The sequence below is a fragment of the Engystomops pustulosus genome, chromosome 1 (genome assembly GCF_040894005.1).
Source record: "Engystomops pustulosus chromosome 1, aEngPut4.maternal, whole genome shotgun sequence".
NCBI lineage: Eukaryota > Metazoa > Chordata > Amphibia > Anura > Leptodactylidae > Engystomops > Engystomops pustulosus.
Window position 1 is genome coordinate 207,064,793 of NC_092411.1, and position 23,876 is coordinate 207,088,668.

The following is a 23,876-nucleotide window of genomic DNA, read 5'->3' on the forward strand; positions in this document are numbered from 1 at the left end:
ATATCTTCCTCCTTCATATGAAGATGAGCGCCTGTTGACCATCCAGCCTGACTGGTACCATGAAGTGCCTGTTTTATATCCTGTGGATTATCCAACTACAGAGATCCCACCCAGGGGTGAGATTGTTTTTTGCCTACCACGCCAGTTCACTCCTTGTTAGAGCATGGCTGTAGAAGAATGAGCAGACACTTTGCCAGAAGACTGCCCCTTGTTATGTTGGACTGATGGCTTTGCCTTTAAGACCAAGCTTTCAAAGGCATGAGATTATATATGCATTGCAAGAACTTTCCTTTTCTGAGAATGATGCCTCTTCTGTATATCCACTATATCTATTCCTAGAGCACAAACTGTTTCTCACATTTACTCTACTAGGATCTACTTGCAAATAGGATGTGATGATAAGAAAAGTAGAAAACAAAATGCACACAGCTAAATGTGTGCACAAACTGTGTACAGTGCCACCCTTTTTGTGGTGCCTTTGCACCCATGCTGTACTCATCTTTGTCAATGACAAAGATTTTATTCACATAGATGGGAACCACGGAAAAGGAGCCCACGTGGATGTGAATAAGTGTAATGTGTAGGAATCATAAGGATCATAAAAGGGTTATAGAGTAATATAGGAACTTTCTGGTATGGCAGGAAAATTTTATCTATACACTTAAAATTGTTTTTAACATATGATATTGCTGGTACACATGTGAGATCTTAATTTTCCAGTACATTTTTAGTAATAGTACATTTTGTTAGTTGTAAATGAAAGCAGGGCAATTTATAAACCATCCAGACATATTTCCTTGTTTTCTAATGAGTCATAATTTTTGAGAAAATGCATTTTTATTATGTGTTTAATGAGCTTCTTGGTGCAGCGGTGATCCTCCTACAACACCTTCTTTCTTTGGCATACATCAAAGAGTGGGCACTGTTGGCAATGTAGATGGTATTTGCATCAGAAGATATGGCTGGATCCCTGGTGCACCAAAAATCTAATTAGCAAAAATAAAATAAATATTAACTGATTTGAAAACAGGGAAGGTATGCATTAAACATCTATAAAGTTCTACACAGTCCCATTTTTAATTTTGGGTGATTATTTCCATTCTGGTGAACGTGGTTTATAGTGTTTTTTAATTTTTTTCCAAATTTTTAATGGGTCTTTAATGGGCCAATTCCACACCCAACTGCAAATTTAACTTTGGATATCTCTGTTTCTGTGTTATCTGGGAACATATCCCTATAATATTAAAGGGGAGATTCTCTTTTTAAAACAACGCCAATACTAAGTTCCAACGGTTCAAAAGATATAGCAGTTTGAAGTGTGCCCACGTTTTGCTTAAAAGTCCCAAATTATAGCTGTTAGAAATGTGCCAGCTGAAGGCAGCGCAGAGGAGGATGAGGGAGATGCAGAGAGCCGATAGTTTAAAGAGTACATTAACCCTCTCCATCTGCACCTGACCCTTGGACTGGGTGACAGATTGATGCGGTATATATTTTTTTAACATATAGATTTATTCACTTCTGCTAATTAAAAATGTTAATAGGAAATATGACCAAGTTTTCTTTTAAAATTTTTTGTCATTTTCTAGTTGAAGTTAGTCTCACATGTCTCCGCACTACGTGGCTGCAGGATTTACCCAAGTGGTAATTTCGCAAGCATCAGAAATTGGCTGCAATTGGCTGACTTGTTATGGGCATTGGTCATCTGGCTGTGTGGTCAGTGCTTAAAAGTACATTACTTCAAAACTGCTAAGACTAAATGCAACAACAGTCATGCAACATTTAAATAAGACAGTGTAGTATCTTGCCAGCCCTCAGTTTCTTGTTGCCCTCTCTTCATAGTATAGACCTTATATGCGCCTGTGCCTTTCATCTGTCTTCACCTAAAGCACTTCTTGCAGACCTTTGGCTGAACACCAAACTTCATGGAAGAAATTTTTTTTGCAAAGCTGTTTTCTGTGAATTTCCTATATGCAGCATGCTAATTGGTTAAAATCAGAAACCTACATTATGTTTACATGCCTGACATTTCCGAATATCAATTAGTTTGAGATAGATGATAGTTGCGCAGCTTGTCAAATGTCATGATTCCTGCTGCCTTGCTTGTAAACAGATGCTCCTGGGAAATGAAGCAATAAGCCTGTGCAAACCTACAACTGATGAAGATCCATGTTGCATTTTTAATAGATTTAATAGGTTTCCTGAAAATTGGTTCTTATGTAACCTAGGTTTTTTTTCAATCTTCAAAGCTTGCAAATGTGCAACATAATGTTCAACCAAAATTATTGCATTCTAACAGCTATGTTACCCAACTGAACATACGTGTTGTTTCTTGGTGGAGATAAATCATCTTAGGTTAAATATCTCCAGGGCAAACAAGTCAAAATATAACTTGGCTTTTTTTCTATCATAGTAGCCATTGGGTGACAGCTGGGCTGCTCTCTGAAATGGAATGGAAAATGTTCTTAAATGTTATTTAACCCCTTACAGCCCTTTTCTGTTTTTGTGCACATAGGTTATACTTGTGGTAGTCTGAAAATCAGAACCTTCGATGTACTTTATAAGTGCTTGTTTTGTGTAGTAAAGATCATACTTCCTAATACATTCTGTACTTACCATTTCATATTCTATTGAATAAATAGAACAAAATTCCAAAACACAGTTGTACCATTTTCTGGTGGGCTTATCTTTTACGGCTTTCACTGTGCCGTCCAAATGACACATCTCCATTATTTTTTGAATCACATAGTTTTTGTTACATTTTAATACCTTTGAAAAAGTAAAAATCTTTGGGAAAAAATTATCTGTATCATCTTACTCTGGCGCATATATCTTTTTCTATATCAGTGTTTGGAGCTGAGTAGAGATAGAAAGTAAAGTAAACGGTAGTAAAGAAATAGATTTTTTTTGAAAGCTGACATTCTTATTATAACTATTTGGGGAACTATAGAACCGTTTTTTGTACCTTTTTTTAGGCACTTCGGCATGCTGGGGGTTGAAATGTGTGTATAATTTTGTTAATTTAATTCTGTATTCTAAGGACCCATGTCTCTGGCATTTCACTCATCCCCCCTCCTTTCATCAGAGCAGAGAGAAGGATGACATCTGCTGAAGGGAGGAATGAGGGACATACCAGAGACATGGGCTAAGTCACACAGTGATTTGCATAAATAACACTCTCCCCTTGACTTGCTGCTTCTTCTGGCAGGGTGCCACATAGGCTTACAAAGTTTATTTTCTGGGGATAGGAAGTATGCATTCTTTAGATAAAAACGGTGTGAACATGTCATTTGGATTATTGAAAATCCGATGACTGCCTTCTTTAAGGGGTTGTTTCATGACTACAAACATTTTATATAAAAGCTATTTTGCCAAATGGATGCCATGCAAAGGCGAATTCTAAACTCTGGACCCTGATCCTCCTACCTCTCTGGATCAGAACCAAGAAAGCTCCTTCCATTTTGATTTATTTTGGAGTACCACTATGTTGCTTCAATCAAAAATGGAAAGCTCTATTATTTGCTAGACCTGGTGTGCATTTCTAGCATACATTAGTTAGTTCTGGTATTCTCCATTAAAATAGTCTATGTATAACTGATGATTGGGGATGTTTATTTAATGTTATCTGAATTTAGCTACATGCTTGCTGGGTGTGTCTTTATGGTTACAGGCTGCATACAAAACCTGTGTAGCCTGAGTCGGCAGTCATGTTTCTATATATCAGTCCTTTCCTGATCAGAAGTATGTATGCCTGTTATATGACAAATATATTATAAAATGATAGATAAAAATGCAAAAGTAAACATGCAGGTCTGCACTGAACACAAAACTGTAGATTTATAAGGTGGTTTTATTTTGGGACAAGCTTTTTATAATGGAACTACGAGACAACTCCTTGTAAGTACCGTAAGTAGTAATGATTTACTTCAAGATACTGACATTTTGTTTAAATGTGTCTGTGATATTTGCCTTAAAAATGATTTTTAGTTATAAGGCAGCATTCTCCCAAATTCTATGTGATATATGTAAAGATTTCATTCACATATACATTTTTCTTATTCTACATTTATAAAGGTACATAGCTGAAACATGACAATGTGTTCATTTATAGACAAAGTATTGAATATTTCTATATCTATATATCCATATAGATCTAAATGAATGTGGACTGAAGCCTCGGCCATGCAAGTACCGCTGCATGAACACATACGGGAGCTACAAGTGCTATTGTCTGAATGGATACATGATGATGCCCGATGGAACGTGTTCAAGTATGTCCGTGCCCTGACTGCCTCTCATTGTTATCCCCTCATTAGTGGATGCTGATCTATGGAAATGCATCACTGCTGGCACTGACCTCTGTTCTTCTTGTTCCCATTTGTCAAACATTGCAAGTGGCTTTGAGTTGTCTACTGTTCGCATTAAGACACTTTTGTCTATGCTTGTTTTAAAGAAAATTGTAATGTTTCTGAAATTAGTAAGATTACTGGATGGGTGGCGGCAATATGTGTGTTCAACTGAGGGACATATTAACTTTATGAGGAAACTACATTAAATATTTTTATGTACAAAATTCTAGTTAAAAGCTGGGACCGAACAACAATATGAAGTAAAACTATACATACCGGGCCCCCCAGCAGCTGCTTCCAGTGCTATACTTCTTCCTTTTCCTATTGTCCTTTCCCCTGGAAATCCTTGTGGCTGTGGGTCTGATCACATTTCAGATTACTATGCTATAACTAAGGGCGTTTTTTCACCCGAAACACATCAACTTGTTTGCATGTATGTAGTTACTCTAATTAAGCATTGAAAACTTTTTTTATCCAGTGCCAGAACTTAGTTTTTCTCCTTTTGTTTGCTAGTAAAGGTTTATGAAAGGCAAAGAGGTATCTGGTACTTGCATACGCCCCTCCCCTTGGCCAAGCATGTGTATAAAGGTTAAGAGGTTGGAGGGGGACTGCTAGCAAAACAATTTATTTAATTTATCTTCAGTTTTTACTACTACTATTATCATTACCAAAGAAACTCATCTTTAAATATTTACATCTTCCTATAGATGCACTTACATGTTCCATGGCAAATTGCCAGTATGGATGTGATATTGTGAAAGGAGAGGTCCGATGTCGCTGTCCGTCTCCTGGTTTACAGTTAGGATCTGATGGCAGAACATGTGTAGGTAAGTAGTACCTGAAAGTAAATCTGATACAAATGATGAGATAAATGTAACAAATACACAATACACAGATTACACAGTTGTAAAGGTGGATCCGTATCATTGGAAAAAGAACTGGTTGTGATTGTCATGTTATATTTACCATTTATAGAAGTTCTATCTTCTGGACCTTACAGCAGTCAGTATAGTTATGTCCTTACACATTGTGGAAGTGTCCAGTCATTATTTTTACAAAGAGAATCGGAACATTCAGTTGGCATTTCTAAGGAAAGCATTCTGCTTAGGAAGGTTCTCTTTGTCGTAAAGTCGTAAAATCCATGCATGTTCAGCTGCGGATCCTGGGTAGGGAATATGCAAATATGTTTTCCATGGTGGGAAAAAAAGAAAAACTATGCGTCCAGTGCTAATAACTAGAGGAATATTAGAGCAATTGAATAACACACAAACAGACAGGTCTGGATTAATTGAAGAATATTATTTTCCTTTATTTCCTCAAGTGTCAATAAGGCCACCTACAGTTATGCCACATTAATAGCCACTAGGTTTTAAGTTATTAAAGCATTTTTCTCAATAATATCTCTTTTCTAGATGTTGATGAGTGTGCAACTGGAAAGGCTGTATGTCCAAGATTTAGGAAATGTGTAAACACATTTGGAAGCTACATATGTAAATGTTATCCTGGATATGACTTAATCCATGCTCATGGGAAATACCAGTGCTTTGGTAAGTAAGGATTTTCTCAGTAAGACATTTTTATTTCGTCAGTAGCACTTAAACCACAATTTTTGACCATGCAGATTTGACACTCTTTTAGTGTCAACATTGACCATACATTAGTATCTATATCGAGCAATAGAAATTAATTTATAAGACTTCTAGGTTTCATAACACCCAGATAATATAGTTATACAGTGAAATATGCTTTGGTAAAAGCCATTTTTCTAGTGATTGTGATGCCTCAGTATGTCTTGTTAATGTGATTCTTACATACACATTCTCTCTATGGATAGATATTGATGAGTGCTACACAAGGGAATATCAATGTAGTAATCATGCAAGATGCTACAACACACCAGGATCCTACAAATGCAAATGCAATGAAGGCTACCGGGGCAATGGAGCAGACTGCACACGTATGTTTTATGTCCTGTTATCTTATATAAAACCGAATGTTTCCATAACAGCTCAAGTTAAAATGCTTTAAACAAGGTAAACTGATTTATTACTGAACAATGACTGGGTAACCAGCAGATATGGACAGTGCTCTGCTTGGAGTCAGGGATCAACTTTTACAGTTACTATCTAGTCCCTGATCCACAACCAGTGTCTCTTGGTCACCTGATACCGTGCAATAGTGGTAGCAAGGTGGTCATCACATAACTTGCACAGTCTTGACGTGTTTGGGACTAGCAAATTAAGTCTTAATTTACTTAACATGGTCAAATAGTAGTTCCACGTTTAGTTCCATTACCTCTTCTTCAGTGGAAAAGCTGTAGTATATGCTTTACAATTATGTTTCTCTTTTGGCTGCATCACCCTTATACTACAGCTTTAGAAGTTCTTGAGAAGTTCTGAAACACCGGCTTTCAGCTTTACTAACATTGGAGTTAAAAATATTGCTTTAATGATAGGTGAATGACTGGATCCATGTAATGAAATACAGAGACTTGATTGAAATAATCCTAGTGGGTAAGGTTAATGAAAGGTCTAAATGGTAGACACAGTGCAAAGTTAGCCTTGACAGTCGTATATTGCACCAGATTTATCACAGTGTCTAATGCTGGATGATAAATATGTCTACAAATGTACTAACCATTTAATTTATCACCAATCCACAAGATGGGACATAACAGTTGATTGGTGAGGGTCCAATCACAAGAATGGGACCCCCAGCAAGCCTTAGAATAGGGGTTCTGAGTAATTGATGGAGTGGCAGATCAAGGATACTGCCACTCTATTCAATTGTATGTGTCAGAAACTGTAGAGCACAGCGTTGTTTATGGAAGTTTCACTGTCTATTGGAGTACTGGAGATAGACAAGTGCCATGTTCAGCAATTTCAAACATTTCCATACAAACTTTTCAATACCACCACGACCTGTACTCCACCTATTAGGAGAACTGAACTCCATACCTAAGATTGCTGGGGGTCCCAGCAGTGGAATACTCTTTCATCAGCTTGTTATAACTTATATCGATTTTACAATCCCTTTAAGATTTTCTAGTCTAACTTAACACCTCCAATTACATTATTCATAAAAGAAAACACATGCATATATTTGTTACACGCTCCCTTTCCTTCAAAAAGAATTTGTTAATTTATTCATAATAAATGTGAGCACTTGAGATAAAATATCATTTTTTTTTCTTGTTATTTAAAACACTTCTGTAATATTTAATGTTTTCTTACAGCCATCCCCAGAGTGATGATTGATCCACTAGGGCCACATAATTTTCTACCAGGTAAAGATAATACGAGAAACACACTTAAAGGAAATGGCAGCACATTAAGTGGTAGTGAAGGAAGCAGCAACAGGATCCCAGACTTTGTCTCCAGGCATCCTAAGTGGCCTCCCTCACCCTCTATTACAGCAAAGCCACATCCAAAGACCCCCAAGACCACACCCAGGCCAGCTGTACCTGTAACAAGACCAGCACCAAGACCAGTAACTAGGCCTCCACAGCCAGCGACCAGACCACCACAACCAGCGACCAGACCACCACAGCCAGCGACCAGGCCTCCACAGCCAGCGACCAGGCCTCCACAGCCAGCGACCAGGCCTCCACAGCCAGCGACCAGGCCACCACAGCCAGTTACAAGGCCACCTCAACCTGTAACAAGACCACCCCAGCCTGTCACAAGGCCACCTCAACCAGCAACAAGGCCACCCCAGCCACCAACAAAGTCTCCAACACCCAAATCAACCATAGTTGTTACAACATTACCTCCACGTCTTTCTACAAGGATACCAGAGAACAACAGGATTGATGACCAGGGAAAACAAAGAGGCGATGTTTTCAGTAAGTATTTTTTAAAGATTTTTGCATACAAATGCGTGCAGTCTGTTGTATGCTTTATATAGGCATTTTCTGACAAAAAATAACATTACTGGGATCTATAAAATGGGTTATCTTTAATTACTTGGACACCCTGTTTGATTTCAGTGAAAGCACCATAGCTCTGAAATTAAGAATTCCGTCAGATGATTGAAGGGCTGTTATATTATCCAGGACGATGATAGACAAGATCTCCAATAGGAATTTCACAAAATAAAATTCACAAATCTTTATTTTGAAGCTTTTCTCTTTACAGTTTACCGTATTATGAGGTTTTACTCAGATAGAGGTGCAAACCTGTTAGTTACAATAGCAGGGACACCATGGTCAACTGCAGGACTGCAAGTGCAAGAGAGAAAGACTCACAAAAATCCAGTTTGATCTCTTGTGGGTGGCCAGATACTGGTCTGGTATGTGTTCTATATGGTTAGAGGTAACTTGTGGACAGAATGTGGCACATATATAACAAGACAGGTTGTTATTCCAGTTTTTACAGTGTCTTAGAAACTCTTTAGATGTCTTCTGAAAGTCAGATTTATTAACCCCTTAACGACCAGGTCCTTTTTTTTCGATTTTGCGTTTTCATTTTTCATTCCCCACCTTCAAAATTCCATAACTTTTTATTTTTCCATGTAAAAAGCTGTGTGAGTGCTTGTTTTCCGTGTAACAAAATGAAATTCATAGTGACGGTATTTAATATTCCATGCCATGTCCTGGGAAACAGGAAAAATATTCCAATTACAGTTAAATTGGTGAAAAAATGCATTTGTGCCGTTTTCTTTGTCCTTGGTTTTTATGGCTTTCACTGTACACCCCAAATTACATGTCTTCTTTATTCTTTGGGTCAGCACAATTTCGGGGTTGCCAAATTTATTTAGGTTTTATAATGTTTTCATCATTTACAAAAAGTAAAACCTCCTGTACAAAAGAAATTCTTAATTTTGCCACCTTCTGACGCTAACTTTTTCGCACATTGTAATAAATGGGAATAAACATAGGAATAAAGATATGAACATATAGCAACTTTACAGTATGTCTAAATACACATTTACTACATCCATCTGTTAAGACACAAAGCTCTGCTACATACACCCATTCACACGCAGATTTGCTACATTCATGTATACATTCACACACAGCTCTGCTACATACATACATTCACTCACACACATATCTCTTATACATACCAAAACCTATTGGCAGTATAAAGAAAGCTTTACCTTCCATGCCCTGACTCTTTCCCAAATGGCAGCATGGAAGGGTTCGAGGACCTTACAAGTGATGAAGCATGTGATCAGTCACATGCTTCTCACGTCAGGAAATTGGGAGCATGCTCATTGCCAACAATATCCGCCCTACTAGAATCTAGAATGTAGCCTGTGTCCGCTGTAGCAGGCTACAGACTGCCCTTAGAAAATATCAAACCCAGACAGAAGAAGAGCAGCCAGGTAAAAAAGATAAAGACCTGCTAGCAAGCAAACAGTTGCTAAAAGTTAATAAGAGTAAAATAGAAAATTGTTTATTTAAGTTTATTGCAGTGTTATAAAAAGTTTTCATACTTTATAGTTTCACTTTCAAAATTTGCTAAAAAGTTCCAAATTTGGCACAACTAGATCCAAGGTTTATAAATATTCAAACATGATCCAAGGTTCTTACACTGTATTTTTCGGACTATAAGGCACACCGGAGTATAAGGCGCACCATCAACAAATGCCTGCTAAAATGTCTAGGCTCATATATAAGGCGCACCGGATTATAAGGCGCACCTGATTATAAGGATGAATGGCCAGCAGGTGGCAGACCTGTGCACAGTTCAAGGAAGCTGTTGTCTGTAAGTATGGTTCATATATAATGCGCACTGGACTATAAGGCGCACCTTTGATTTCTGAGAAAATCAAAGGATTTTTTGTGTGCCTTATAGTCCGAAAAATACGGTAACTATAAAAAAATCTTTAATTTATAACTGAGTTTAATGCAATGTGATAGGGCAGATGTTTCGAGCATCAGGAAGAGCCAGTTTTGAACAGGCCATTAATAGAGGTTTCTCTGGTAATGTGCCAGTTTCACTTGGTACATACCAGGAATACCATTCTCATTCAGCCTTGAGCATGATTGCTTCACAGGCCATTCAATCTCCTTTTATTAATTATTATTGCTGGCTACAGTAGCAAGAACCTCTTGAATTGTGTAACATTGCAGAGTAAATTTCAATAGACTGTGACCAAAGGTGGCTTAAGGAGAATATATAACCCGAATAAAATGATCGGTGGTTGAACTCTTGAATACACAAGGTATGTGTATTGGGTTTATGTGAGAACATTACTCTTTGGAATGAAAGTCTATATTGTTAGGCTAAGTATTCCTTATAGTTTAGTGAAGTCCAAGTTTAGTTTTGTTCTTGCTTCACTGCCTACCCAGACAATGCAAATCCTAAACACCTCATCTGCCGTTTTTACTACAACAAAGTTTTTTTAAAAAGTTTTTATTTTAATAAAGCATTTAAACGATCCAATTGATTTCATGGTCGTCTGATCGAAGCTGTGGCATTTGCATATCAATTGATGATGTATGTTTGGGACGGAGGACTTGAAGATTGAGCACTTTCGTTTAGAAGCCATTGCTAGAACTTAACTTAAGGAATCCTATATCTACCTATTATGTCAGTTTACTTGGTTTACAATCCTTGATCCTGGTGGTAGATGTCCTTTAAGGACCTCACACATAACTAGTGCTTCAAAGGTGCCCGTGACCAGTTGATACAGGATAAATGGTTGCACTGTGTGTATCTGACACTTTTTACGTTTGCATCAGATAGACTGCCCTCAGATTTGTGTACTAGATGTGGAGATTGTATGGGTACGTTTTTCAACATGGTTTAGGAATGTCCATCCATTCAGGATTATTGGATGGACATTCATTCATACATTAATGAGCATCTGTGTCTCCCTGGCATGTGCTACCCTTAGGTGTGTCTTCTGGGTCTAGTTAGGGACATTCTTCAGGCTAAGTTTGAGAGGACTCTTCTCTGTCTACTAATGTTCTATGGTAGGAAGGTGATCTAGCTTAATTAGAAGCCACCTTAGCTCCCCATGGTTGCCAAATGGATCTCCTTGATCAATTTGGATCTCCTGGGGTATAAACTCTTTTATACTGCTCCGGATCAGTTCTTTTTGATTTGGGATATATGGGTGGCTGCCCCGACTGCCTCAAATGTGGAAGAGGAACAGCTACTTTGTGTGCTGTGTGAATGATTGGGTGCATGCAAGTTCTCTGTGCTTGTCTGTTATTTTGACAATTCTCTTTTTGTCTTTTTGCAGCACTGGATGATGTAATTATCCTATGTTGATCTTCTTATGCTAATGTACATTTTTATGATTGTAAGATCATAAAAAGTAGATCATAAAGTAGGATGCAGAATGCTTAGCTATCGGGGTTACAGTTATCTAAGTACTATGAATAACTAATAAAGAAGAGCAATTCCAATACATGAATGTAAATCTATAGGTGTGAAGTTCATTTTATGCTAATCATAATTTAATGGTAGTTCTTAACAATCTGATTGATGGACATTGTCGGCTCCAGGTTTCCAGACCCCTGGGCGACAGAGCCTCTGTGGGCCCCTTTGCAGTAAACTCACGTGGCGGCATTAAAAATTCAGAAACTAAAACAGTTCCCTAGTTTATTATACCAAAATATTCCCTAGTTTATCATACTTCAAGATTATACACAGGAGCTTCATGGTTATTTTATATAAGCCCCCCCTCATACCCTATGGATTCATTAGAAATAGCCCCACTCATCCCCATGGATGAATAATAATAATCTTTATTGATATAGCGCCATTAAATTCCATAGCTCTTTATAGGATTTGGGCAACATATAAATAAAATAAGTAACACCAGCCATATAAAACAATAGGAGAGAGGGCCCTGATCGCAAGAGCTTACTACAGTCTATGAGGATGAGGGGGTGACAAAAGAGGTATGATGGTCCAGCCATTTTTATAGGGGGTTGGAATAAAAATAATTTAATAAATTAAAAATGATGCTGCTTGAAACAGCCATCAGCCGCCATTTCATATAAAAAATCCAGAGTCAATGGGACTGCAAAGAAGCATTTTCAGGATAGAAAACAGGGGAGGTACTCATAATTGGTTAATAAAGAGTTAGATACCTTACGTACAGCCTTATGTGGGCCACCCCCAGCAGCTATAGGCCCTTGCCCAGATATGCCCAGTGTTGGCGCCTGCCCCGTTGATAGGAATCCACCTTCTGTGATCGGATTAAGCATGCAACCTGACGTTCCATTCACTTCGTTGGGATAATCAGAAACCCCCATTCACTGTTGATAGGTGAGCACTGTGTTTGGGAAATTTCTAACCCTCCCATGCTCTATCACTACTTTGATTAGTGATAATTAGAACCCCAGTTCTTGTGATTACTGAGGGAGGACCAACAATCAGATTGTCATTCCTTTTTCCTGTAGATAGGTGATAACATTTAAACCTGGTTGCCAATCTGGGTGGTTGCCAACCTCAGTGTCTTAACCTTTGAAAGGAATCCAAATCATAAATACAGAGTAACTGGAGGATCACAATACAAAAAAGAGTTTTAGATGTATTGATGAGGGAACCCGCTTCTGAGTATGGTGGTGCAAAGCAAACAAGGATTTTGTATTCAATAGACCCATTTATTCAAAGAGGCTTATTCATAAGTAATACTTACTTCCACAATCAGGACATTCCAAACATAGAGACCTTAGTATATTTTGGGTTTTTCTCCAAGTTCTGTTTCTCTAGAGGACACATATCGAACTCAAAGTCTGTGGGCCAAGTTTTCCCCACAACCTTATTTTATTTGGCCCACAATGTCTGCAACATGTCAAACCCTGATTCAGCTTTCACGTGATACAGCACCGCATCAATAATGTTGGGTCATCATTGGAGCACCTGCTATAGTCCCCACAGCGATCCTACCACATGCAGCTAATGGACTGTACATACGTACAGTGTCAGCTCCGAATCTGCCAGTGCTTTGGAGTGAAGGAGAATTGATGACTGATTGAAAGAACAATGATGAGGAGAATGTGTAACATGTTTTTGAGAGAGATCAGAATGCTTCATTCATGCTAATGGCCTGCTGAAAGATACTATTGAACTGATTTGGGCCTGAGTGTTACAACTCTGGGCTGGATGGGGCCTTTGTTACAATAAAGGACTACAAGTTATGCAGGGGTGGAGGTGGGAAATCCCTTCTATTGTATTATTGCAGTAATATGTTGGTTTAAAGAAGTCTTCTATATCTGGAGTGACTGAAATACCATGTTACTAAATCATAGTAATACATAGTTGAAGTACTCTCTACCCTGCAATGAGTTGCTTTGAGTTCAACCCCATGTTCTGTAGGTTTGTATGATACAAATTTTACTCAGAACAAAGAAGAGGCGTCATGAACTTAGTGGCAAGAATAGAGAGACCACATTGGGCTGTAAGGCCAGCCCACCCACCCACATGACTAGTATGAAAGGTCCACCATATGAAGCTAGTGCATATCTATGAGTGTGCATTCATAAGTAGTGTTTAGTTGCTTGGTACCTACTCTAACAATTTTTATTACATAATATATGGAGAGGTCGCCATTTTGATTTTTACAGATTTTTTATAGTTGACTGGAAAAATCGTCTCCTGTTTCAATGTAGTATGTGAGTGTTTCTAGCCATTAAATAAATTAGTCAATTCATGCTGCATGACACATGCTAGTTGTGTAGACTTGTGTTAACCATTGAGAGCAGAAGAAGAGTGAAGAAATCTGGGGACACCTTTTTATGGCTTACTGAATGTATTTGATGGTGAGCTTTCCACAATACTAGTTGTCTTCGTCAGACATATTGTTACATATGAACCCGAATAAGGGTTTTTGTCATTTACCACTTGTTTGGCTTCCATTATTGACCTAAATATGTATTTCATACATATTTAATAGGTGAATTGCAGGGTACTGTACGCCCTGCGGGTAGTCCTACTTACCATGATTCTAATGCACTGGTATATATTGCATACAGCTCTATACTATGGAAAGTATTTGATTATTAATCTCGTACATATTGGTGTATGTTACAGATTTACACAATCTGCTTGTTAGTTTTCAATATGCTGCGCCTTGCAAGCGCTCAAGGGCAGAGTTATCAAGAACTTCATGCCTTCCTCTTATAGGTTCAAGGCTGATCTAAATCAATGTGCTTGGTGTTTGGACAGCGGACGGGGACATTGATTCCTTGTCAGTGAGTGCAATATTTCATGCTGGTAGAATGAGTAATTCTTTGTTCTCACATTTGTTCTTAATGTCGGTGTCACCAGATTTGCCAATGACATGAAGGATGGTTTGAGAGATTTTAGACCTGTTTTGTATACACATCTGTGTTTCTTATTTCTTAGGAACTGTTTCCATGGAGAAACATTAATAAACAGTCCCTCATCAAAAATCTCTCTGTCACATAGTAAAGGTGATCATGTGCGGTTTGCAGACTATCCTTGTGCGCAGCTCAAATATGATCATAAGAGGCAAAAAAATGTTGATTGCTGGGTGATTCCAAATAACTTATTATGTGTTTGTGTACTTGTACTGCAGTTATGTAATCTCTGAATTAGATAAGAGGAATTTGCCTCCATGCACACCATGTTCCAGATCACAGTATCGACTTCTTACTATTTAGTGGTTGAAAAATACTGGTCACGCCTTAATGTTTTCATTTTTCTGTAACCCTAATAATAATCTTTATTTATATAGTGCCATCATATTCTGTAGTGCTCTACAAATCATAGAACATATAATATAATATTACATTTCAGAGTACAAGCGGTCATATGGAATAATAGGAGTGAGGGCCCTGCTCACATGAGATTACAGTCTATAAGGCTAGGGGCTGTACTGGAATACACTTGTAGCCTACATGCAGTTTTGTAAGTTATTATGATCAGGATAATGCTTTACAATAATAAAAAAAAATTACACATCCATTTTAATGTACTGATGCATCATTACTGCCTCTTTTATGCTTCCCCACAGACTTAGTTTACTTTGCTGTGACAGGCCTAAGTAGAGTATGAAGGTGTCGCTATTAAAGATTAGTGATTGGCTACAGCAGAGTGTTTGCGTTTGTGTGACAAACTGTAATTTCTAATGGCAATATTTAATATTCTATGTAAGTATGTTGGTAAATCTGTGGAAAAAAGGGGAGTGGGTAAAATTGGTAAGATAGAAGCTGCGCTATTTTATTACAGTTTTTTAGAGCATTCATCTTGTATTTAAAAAATGATGTCATCTTTAGGTTCCCCACAGCCTTAGTTTACTTTGCTGTATCTTTCTTCTTCTATCAAGACACATATACTTGTTTCTCTCTCTATCTAATATTAAATCAGTAGCCACTTTTCTTCCCCGTACTCCCCTACCCTCACACCCTTTTTTTTCTTGATGGAGGCGAGCAGTAAGCCTGCATAGAGGTCTGCATACTGCAACTGGATTTTTCGATCTTTCGTCCTGGTGGTAGATTTCCTTTAAAAAATTGCCCTAATGATAAATTAGTCCCTTTGTTGACTTCGAAATGCTCCAAATTTATAAACTATCACATCAATCTGTCACTTCTCTAAGATGTTAGTCCACTTTCTAAGCTTTCCTTTACTGGAATGAGATCAAAAACATTTTTAAATGTCTCAGTTGATAAATCTGGCTAAACCAGCTAATCAGACTCACTTTCCCACTCACCAATGGGAGTAAGTAGTGTAAACATACACAAAATAATGGCACAAGTGAGCACTATTTCGTGACTTTTTCAGTCCAGAATTCTGAAATGGAGAAATGACAAATCCCCCCCATTGTGTGCATAAATCTTTTATGTATATAAAGCCTATGCAACTTATAATTGTACTAAAATCACGTTTAGTAACAAGTTATAAATTTGGTTGTATTATAGGAATAGTTGATACCCAGAAAATGTGAACCAGTGTATCATTGCTGTATTATGTATCAGGGTACATTCTTTTACCATGATTAATTACAGCTTTTAGGAATCCCATATGTCCAGCCTTCAATGTCTGTCAGGCTGTGCACCTGCAGGTGAGAAGTACAACATGGTGCTCATATGTAGACCTCCCAGATTAGATGTAACTTGTCTAGAATGACAGATTTTAGAAATCTTTCTTAAGCATACAGTGTCTGAGGAATGAGGAGTCTTCTCATACAGGATTAGTGCTATGTATAGTGAAATAAGAGGTCTAAGATTAAGTAACATGGAACACAACGCAATAAAAATTGTTTAGATAGTTTAGCTTCTTATAGGACTCTAGTAACTACCTTGTAAAACACTCTCACATTACTTGCTGTTGATGGAAAATTAAAAAGAATGTTGGGGCAGATTTATTAACGTATTTGTCAAAAGTTTGTGGTACAAAATGTTGCTTATAGTTTTTAGGTTGGTTTTGCTTATATGGAATGGAGGTTTGGTTTCACAAAAAATGTCATGGCCTGAAATGAAAGATATTGGGACAGAATTGAGACACAGTTTTGATGTAAAAGTTTGGCACACATTAGGATAACCAATAGGTGTTATAGACACCTCACTGTATTGGACCAGAAGTATCAGTGGCACAGGTGGTATAAGTTAATTTCACTTTTCCATAACCTGTTATATTTGAAGAGTAGGGGAATACATAACTCTCAGTAAAAAATATATTAGGGTCAGGTCAAAGCTGCAAAACATATAAAATAAGGGATATAAATAAAGTTACATGAAACATTGATGTAGAAAGAATTACAAACTGACACAGCAATACTTTTAAAATGCTTAAAATGTAACTGCCTTTTGAGATCATTTCTAATATTGTGGAGGAAGGAGTGTCGTGAATATTTTTCTAATATACTTTCTTAAGAAATTCTGCTTAGTTTGTAAACAAACAGGCAATGTTCCCTGCCATAGAGATCCATATTCCAGCCTGCATAGTGTATGACATGTTGTTTACACAACTGTGTTCAGTGAGCATTAACCCCTTAATTTTCAGTTAAGTTTCAGATATTGGAAATAAAGCTCAAGACATACTATAGCCAGGGAGCAAGAAGAATGTGTTCACTGCTCAGAGTTTGTGGGAGTTCAATCTGTGGTCAATAAGCATCTGCCTTGACAACAGAGTAGTAATACTGTAAGTAGGGGGCACTTTGCCGCCTGTTTCTTTACAAACTAAGCCTTACTAAAGATTTCTGAATAAGTCTAACTAAAGGCTACCATTAGATTGCCAAATTACTGTTTACTTCTAATTTCTACCACAGGATGGTACAACACTATGGATAGGCAACACAGCACATACACATAGTTATTTATAACATGAATAATAACATCATTATGTTATATTAAGAATTGTGTGTCTTCAAAGCATTATTGCTTTATTTTATTTCTTTGTGTGAGGCATTTGTCCAATTTAGCACAGAATTCTCAGAATTTTCTCTTTTTATACAGTTCCACGGCATGAAAATAATATATTTTTCCACTTTGATGTTGAGAGGGGGCTGAGTGCTGATGAATATGAAGAAAATGATGATCCAGGTAAGATCCGTTTAACGTTTTAAAAATACTTACAGCTTATATTCACTAGGTGCCGAATATGAGGTGGACACAGACCTTTATATGCTATGACTTTTGGGGCCCCAAACATCATATAGTCCATTAAAGAAGCAGTTAAAGGTCAGCAGCTAAGTCCTACTCCTTGTAACACCACCAGAGGTCACAGAGTAACTGAAACCGTTCAACATTTGCTTTGTGCTCTTGAATTAAACAGTAGTAAGATTGAGGGGGATTACTAGAAGTCTAGTTCAATAGAATGTATGTGGGATAACTGCTATACTGTATAGATATTATGATTTGGTTGAATTTTTTAATGGTAATTTATATCATTCAGGTTAGGATAACACACATTTGTCGCATTAAGGCTACTATCGGCCCCGGGCAGTATAAAGATTGTGGGCCTCTACCAGCCTAAATGTTAAAATAATTTGGTGAAATGGTACCAGAACCAAGCCTTCTGTACAGATACAGTCCCGGGACCAAAATGACTACATGGATAAAAAACCAAGCTTACTACTTACAGTACTAGAACCAAGTTTTTACACACATTGGACCCGAATCCAGCGCAGAGAACGCGCCGCTGGATCACGAATGGGCCGGGTAAGTAAATCGGCCCCATTGTAATATCAATGCAGTCATAGAAGTTGCAATCACATGCACCAAAAAAAAAAACTAATGTAAATGATTTTAAATAATTTATTCCTGCAGGCTCTGGGTGCTGAATGTAACCTTTGAAATGCAAAGCTTTAATCTCATCCCTGATGCAGTTGGTTTCTGTGCATGGGTGGACCTTCCACAGTGATTTGACAACAAATTAGCATTAAAATAGGGAAAGCTGTAAAGTAGAAATGACCTGATTTGCCTGGCCGGGTCTATATAACAAAACTTTTAAAGAAGTTGTTGTTCTGAAATTTGTTTGGAAATGATATATATGTGGCTCTGGGGGATATAAAAACAATGAAGAGCGTATACTCTAGTGTTTCCTTACGGATGCAGTGGTGCCTGTTGCGGCCAGCCTTTGTTTGTCAACAATGTGCACAACCGCTTACGCCTGTAACTGCTGCTGTAGCTGCTGCTTTTAGTGCACAGCCCTTCTATATTACTGTTCCATTTCACAATACTTGTAAAAATGGCATAACCTAACGCACAGCCATGAGTTTGTTGGGTTCATGGGTCCGTTGTGTGCGGCTTGGGAATGCACATGCTCTTGTGCAGGTAAGATTAGTGAACACCGAGCATAGCAGGTATGTTCACACGTGGAGGTTTGACCCCAATATTAACACTGTAACTGTCTTTCTTTGCAGGGGTTTTGATCCATAGCTGCAACTTTGACAATGGATTGTGTGGCTGGATTAGAGACAGAGAAAATGACTTGCATTGGGAACTGGTAAAAGATGACTCAGGTAAATTGCTTTACCTCGATTTTTAAATTGGATTTAGGAACATATTGCCTTTGACAAAAAATAAGAGGTTAATACATACAAAGAAAATTTATTGGGAGTCCATTTTCTCTTGAGTTGCCATATACATTTTCTGTCATAACTATATATGTATATATTCTAGTATTAATAACTTTTACAAAACATAGAATAAACTATAATGAAGCCTTTGTGGTGACTGAGTAGTATGGATATACTAGGGGTTATTTATCAAATGCTGGAGCACGGCACCCCGTATGATAGCCCGCTGCTGCTTCGGTGCCGCCGGACACATCAAGAGGCTCTGACACTCTAGGGTCCACACAGCGTTTATTTCTACGCTTGGCGGGCAGCGAATATTCACCTGAGAAAATTTTCCTATGGCTGCACTCGCACACCCGCCGCCAGCAAGCCCCCCCCCCCTTCTGGCCAACCACGCCACTACTTTATGCCCCTCCATTCCTCCCCTGGCAGAAGGGGAAAAAATCACTGGTCCTGGCAATGAGCTAGCATTTGCGATTATTCCAAGGCTTCTAAGCCCTGATAAATACCCCCCACTATTTGCACTAACACTAACACTATAGGAGAATAATTATAAGAACTCTGGAGCTCCGGCTAGAAGGAAAATTGATTATTTTCTCTCAAAAAACTGCAACACCATAATGTACCTAACGTATAGAGGAAAATGTCATGAAACTCAAATTTCTTCTCCTTGGTCTTTTAAGGTTAATGTTCTTATATGTCTCACTTGTCATCTCTTTATTTAGGTGGGAAATATTTAACACTCATGGAGCCAAAAGCAAATTCTGGAAAAGTAGCACGGCTGGTCCTTCCACTTGGACATCTTTCAAATTCTGGAGACCTCTGTTTGTCATTTAGACACTTAGTGTCTGGAGAAAATTCTGGGAAACTTCAAGTATTTGTAAGAAGATCTGGCATTAATGGTCCTGCTGTGTGGGGAAGAATTGGAAATAGCCATGGATGGGGTGATACACACATCACTCTTCCAGGCAAAGGAGTCAGAAGTGTAAGTAAACCTTTAAACTGTAATATTATTAGTTTGTCAATTACAGATGTTCATCAGTCAGAATGGTATTAAATCTAATAATAAAAAAACAGGGAGGGACAAGACTGCACTGGCCTACCGTGGTACCATCCATGACCACGTGCATACCCCTCCACACCCACTTGGTGTGGATTCTTTCAGAGAATGTTGGTACTTAATTTTTATTATTTGGTCTACAATCTTAATTTCCCAGAAGGCACACAACAGAAGCAGTCAATAAACAATTACATAATGAACCCCACAAAAAATTGACAATATTACCGGATTGGTAATGGTGAATAGGTAGTTCTACTATGAAGAACAGGCCTTCTGATTCTCTCAAGTGACGTTACGGTTTTGTTTCCATCTAATGTATGTTTTTCTTTTTTCCACAGATTATTTTCAAAGCAGAACGAGGAAAGGATCGTTCAGGACTTGTTGGTCTTGATGATGTTAGTTTGAAGAGAGGGCACTGTGCAAAAGCCTAAAACGCATCACAGTTGTAGCTACACTTTGTGACAACCCATCATTTGAGAGGGGCAGGAATAATTGTTGTGGAACAAATTCACAAACAAGAAGAGCCGAGAACTCCTGCGTTATCTCCCCAGAAGATGACAACGGGCACAAGAACTTTTTCCCTGAAATCTTTTTCCAGACAATATTCCTATCTTAGCAAAACTGTATACACACTACCAAAGAACTTTACCTGAGGAGATGACTTGAAAAAAAATCCAAAGGAACATGTCTGGTCTGGTGCAGTGTTTATTCTTGAAATACATGTGCTCGAGCTTCTGGAAATTGAGAGAACTCTGATATTAAATGACTTTTGCCAAGTCAATCTCTACTTTGTAAATGCGTAATGTGCACCTATGTATTTATCTGAAGATTTACTCCACAGCTTTTTGTAATGGGTATAGAAACTTATTTAATTATGTTGAATAGCTCTTAAGGTCAAACAGCTAGTCACATCCCCGGATCTTCATAAAGAACATATCAGTGGTGCTCATAAGTAGGCTGTGTTGGCCATGTAAAAGATTTTGAAGTTTATATACAAAGTAAACATATTAGTATTATTCTTTTAGAATTATATATATGTACATTCTTACCTTCAAAAAGTGTTTAAATGATATTTTTGTATCATATATAACAAAGGGTCAATGTTTTTTTTATAATAGCTTCACTTTAGAGACAGTTAGGCTTTCTGTGCCATTAACTATTTATGTCATTAAAGAAACTATGGCCTTAATGTACTATGACTCTAATACTTGTAGGAATATACCTGAGGAACATTTGAAAAAAATGTCTACATAATTCTAAAATATGTTCATAAAATCTATTCAAACAGTATTGACCGTCGCTGTTATGGCATCAGGACCTAGGTTTCATTTTATTAGATTGGCACCGAATTGTCTATATTTGCAGTGGTAAATATGTTGAATATTGTGCTAAATAACATAAGGATTTTTTAAACTTCATTTTTAATAAAAGGTGTCTCATTTCAAAACATCAGTTTTAATTACTGTTTTAAAATATTCCCAGTTAACAGCAATGTGCTCCCCACTTTAGTTTGTTCTCACACTTGGTCTACAGTATAGGGGACTAGATTCTGATAACTGATCACTCACTCATCATTGAACATTGGGCTCAGTATTGCACATGCAGGGCTGAGGTGGTAGATGTGCGTGACCACCATTCTATTCACTCCACATCATGCAGACCCCTTAGGCTGCAATCATATTTGGCAATTTCGTTGTGTTTTAAAATGCAATACAACAGTCGAGAAGAGGAACTTTATTTAATAACATTGCGTTAACATTGTGTTTTGTAAAAAGAAATGTTAGCAGGTGTGTAAACACCAAAATAACATGCTGGTAACCTTATGTTTACAAAACTAAATGTTAGCTTAATGTTTACACATATTTTTAATAACGTTAACATTTTCGTTTTGTCAATGCAACTGTTAACACCAATGTATTTAGGCAAATCTTCTCTTCTCAGCTATTGTATTTAATTTAAAAATGCAATGTAAATGCCAAGTGGGAAGACAATTATCTGTTTTCCTTCTAACAGGGATAAGTGTTTTTAGTTGCAGTGTAACAGTGCAACATTCTGGACAACAAATGTTTTTTCCACTGTTTTCCAACCTTTTCTTCCTGCTTTTATGACTTTCTCTAAATAAACTTTTGCTCAATTACATTAACAACAGATAGATAGAAAGGGTAAGCTGCTAAATTCCACTGGTGGATTATGAAATTAAATATTATCAGGTGTGTAAGGAGTTACACTTTATCCTTGTCTGCTTATCTGTCTTTGGTGTATTGGCTTTTAAAACTGCTTTCAGATACACCATTCACTTCAGGTAGAAGGAGAGGCAAAAATAAAAAGGAATCATTTTCTCATACACAGGCAGCCCCTGGGTTATGAACAAGATAGGTTCTGTAAGTTTGTTCTTACATTGAATTTGTATGTAAGTTGTAACAGGTTTTGTGAAATGATTAACACTCCTTGTTTTGTCCCTGTGACAATTGGGTTCTCCAAATTTTGCATTCTCATGGGAATAAGGATTAGCACTATAGCTTCACTGTAGAAACTTGTGCCATTGCCCGTTTTGGCCTGGGGCTAAAGTTCAGTACCAGCATCCAGAGAGCTTCACCAGAGATCACAATGGGCAGAGAGGTTGGTATGTAACTAGGGGTCATTGTAAGTTGGGTGTCCTTAAAGGGTTATTCCAGGAATTGGCATAATTCATATACAAATGGGTACTAAAATATAAGCTAATATGTCATTAGTTGTTATTTGCTCCCCTTAGCAGAAAATGCTATTAATATACACTGTAATGAAGAATTAAAATGCATCCAGTATGGCCGGTTTTGTGGTGAGATGTCATCTCAGTGAGGTAATATGCGGTGATGGCAGTTACACATCATTACTATGGTAACAAAGAAGTAAAGTCTGTTAGACCATTACTAGGGCAGAGCACAAGAGGGAGGAGGAGTTACTGAGAACTAAACGATCATGGGACTTGTTGTTTCCAGTGGTGGCTATCCTTTAAATAACTCTACATACTTTATAGAGGCCATAAAATTTTGTGCATTATAAAATCAAACTACTTAAGCTCCATTTTGTGACTAATGACATTGAGTTTTGTTACCCCTTTAAGTCAGGGATTGCCTGTATATATTTTTGGCTGACTGCTAATCATCTTTTCTTCTTTACAGTTTGGATGCTTTGTGTTTTTCAGTCATATGATATTCAATTTGTTATTAAGCACCACAGGAATTTCTCAATATAAAGTGATGTAAATTTGTATAGCCCAAACCTGTAATAAAAGTCATTTTCACATGTGATGTTTTATTGTAGATCTTTCTGGCACTATTATAACATGTTATTCATCAAATGCTACACTACAGAGCACTTTACAATACTAACATAAAAACTGTACTTTAGAAGCACATGCACCACAGCAGTACCATTAAGGTTCTACTCACACCTAATTTTTATCATTCGCTCAGCATATATGCCTGGAAAGCTTGCAGGGTATATACTATATACATAGACATATACTGTCGGAGGAGGGA

The 23,876-nt window shown here is 37.6% G+C and overlaps 1 protein-coding gene across 5 annotated transcripts in view; it reads left to right on the forward strand.

Moving 5' to 3' along the window:
- Positions 1-23,645, forward strand: part of NPNT (nephronectin) — a 65,973-nt gene extending 42,328 nt beyond the window's left edge. For 2 of the 5 annotated variants that reach the window (XM_072119025.1, XM_072119035.1), the window contains 10 exons: positions 24-116; positions 4,149-4,268; positions 5,054-5,173; positions 5,759-5,893; positions 6,181-6,303; positions 7,582-8,190; positions 17,731-17,817; positions 19,140-19,238; positions 20,021-20,280; positions 20,694-23,645. In XM_072119025.1, coding sequence (XP_071975126.1) covers positions 24-116; positions 4,149-4,268; positions 5,054-5,173; positions 5,759-5,893; positions 6,181-6,303; positions 7,582-8,190; positions 17,731-17,817; positions 19,140-19,238; positions 20,021-20,280; positions 20,694-20,786 — 1,739 coding nt within the window. In that variant the 3' untranslated portion in view covers positions 20,787-23,645. The remainder of the gene's footprint in view (positions 1-23; positions 117-4,148; positions 4,269-5,053; positions 5,174-5,758; positions 5,894-6,180; positions 6,304-7,581; positions 8,191-17,730; positions 17,818-19,139; positions 19,239-20,020; positions 20,281-20,693) is intronic. The other 3 variants (XM_072119044.1, XM_072119060.1, XM_072119053.1) reach the window with 2 other exon arrangements.
- Positions 23,646-23,876: the final 231 nt, after the last annotated feature.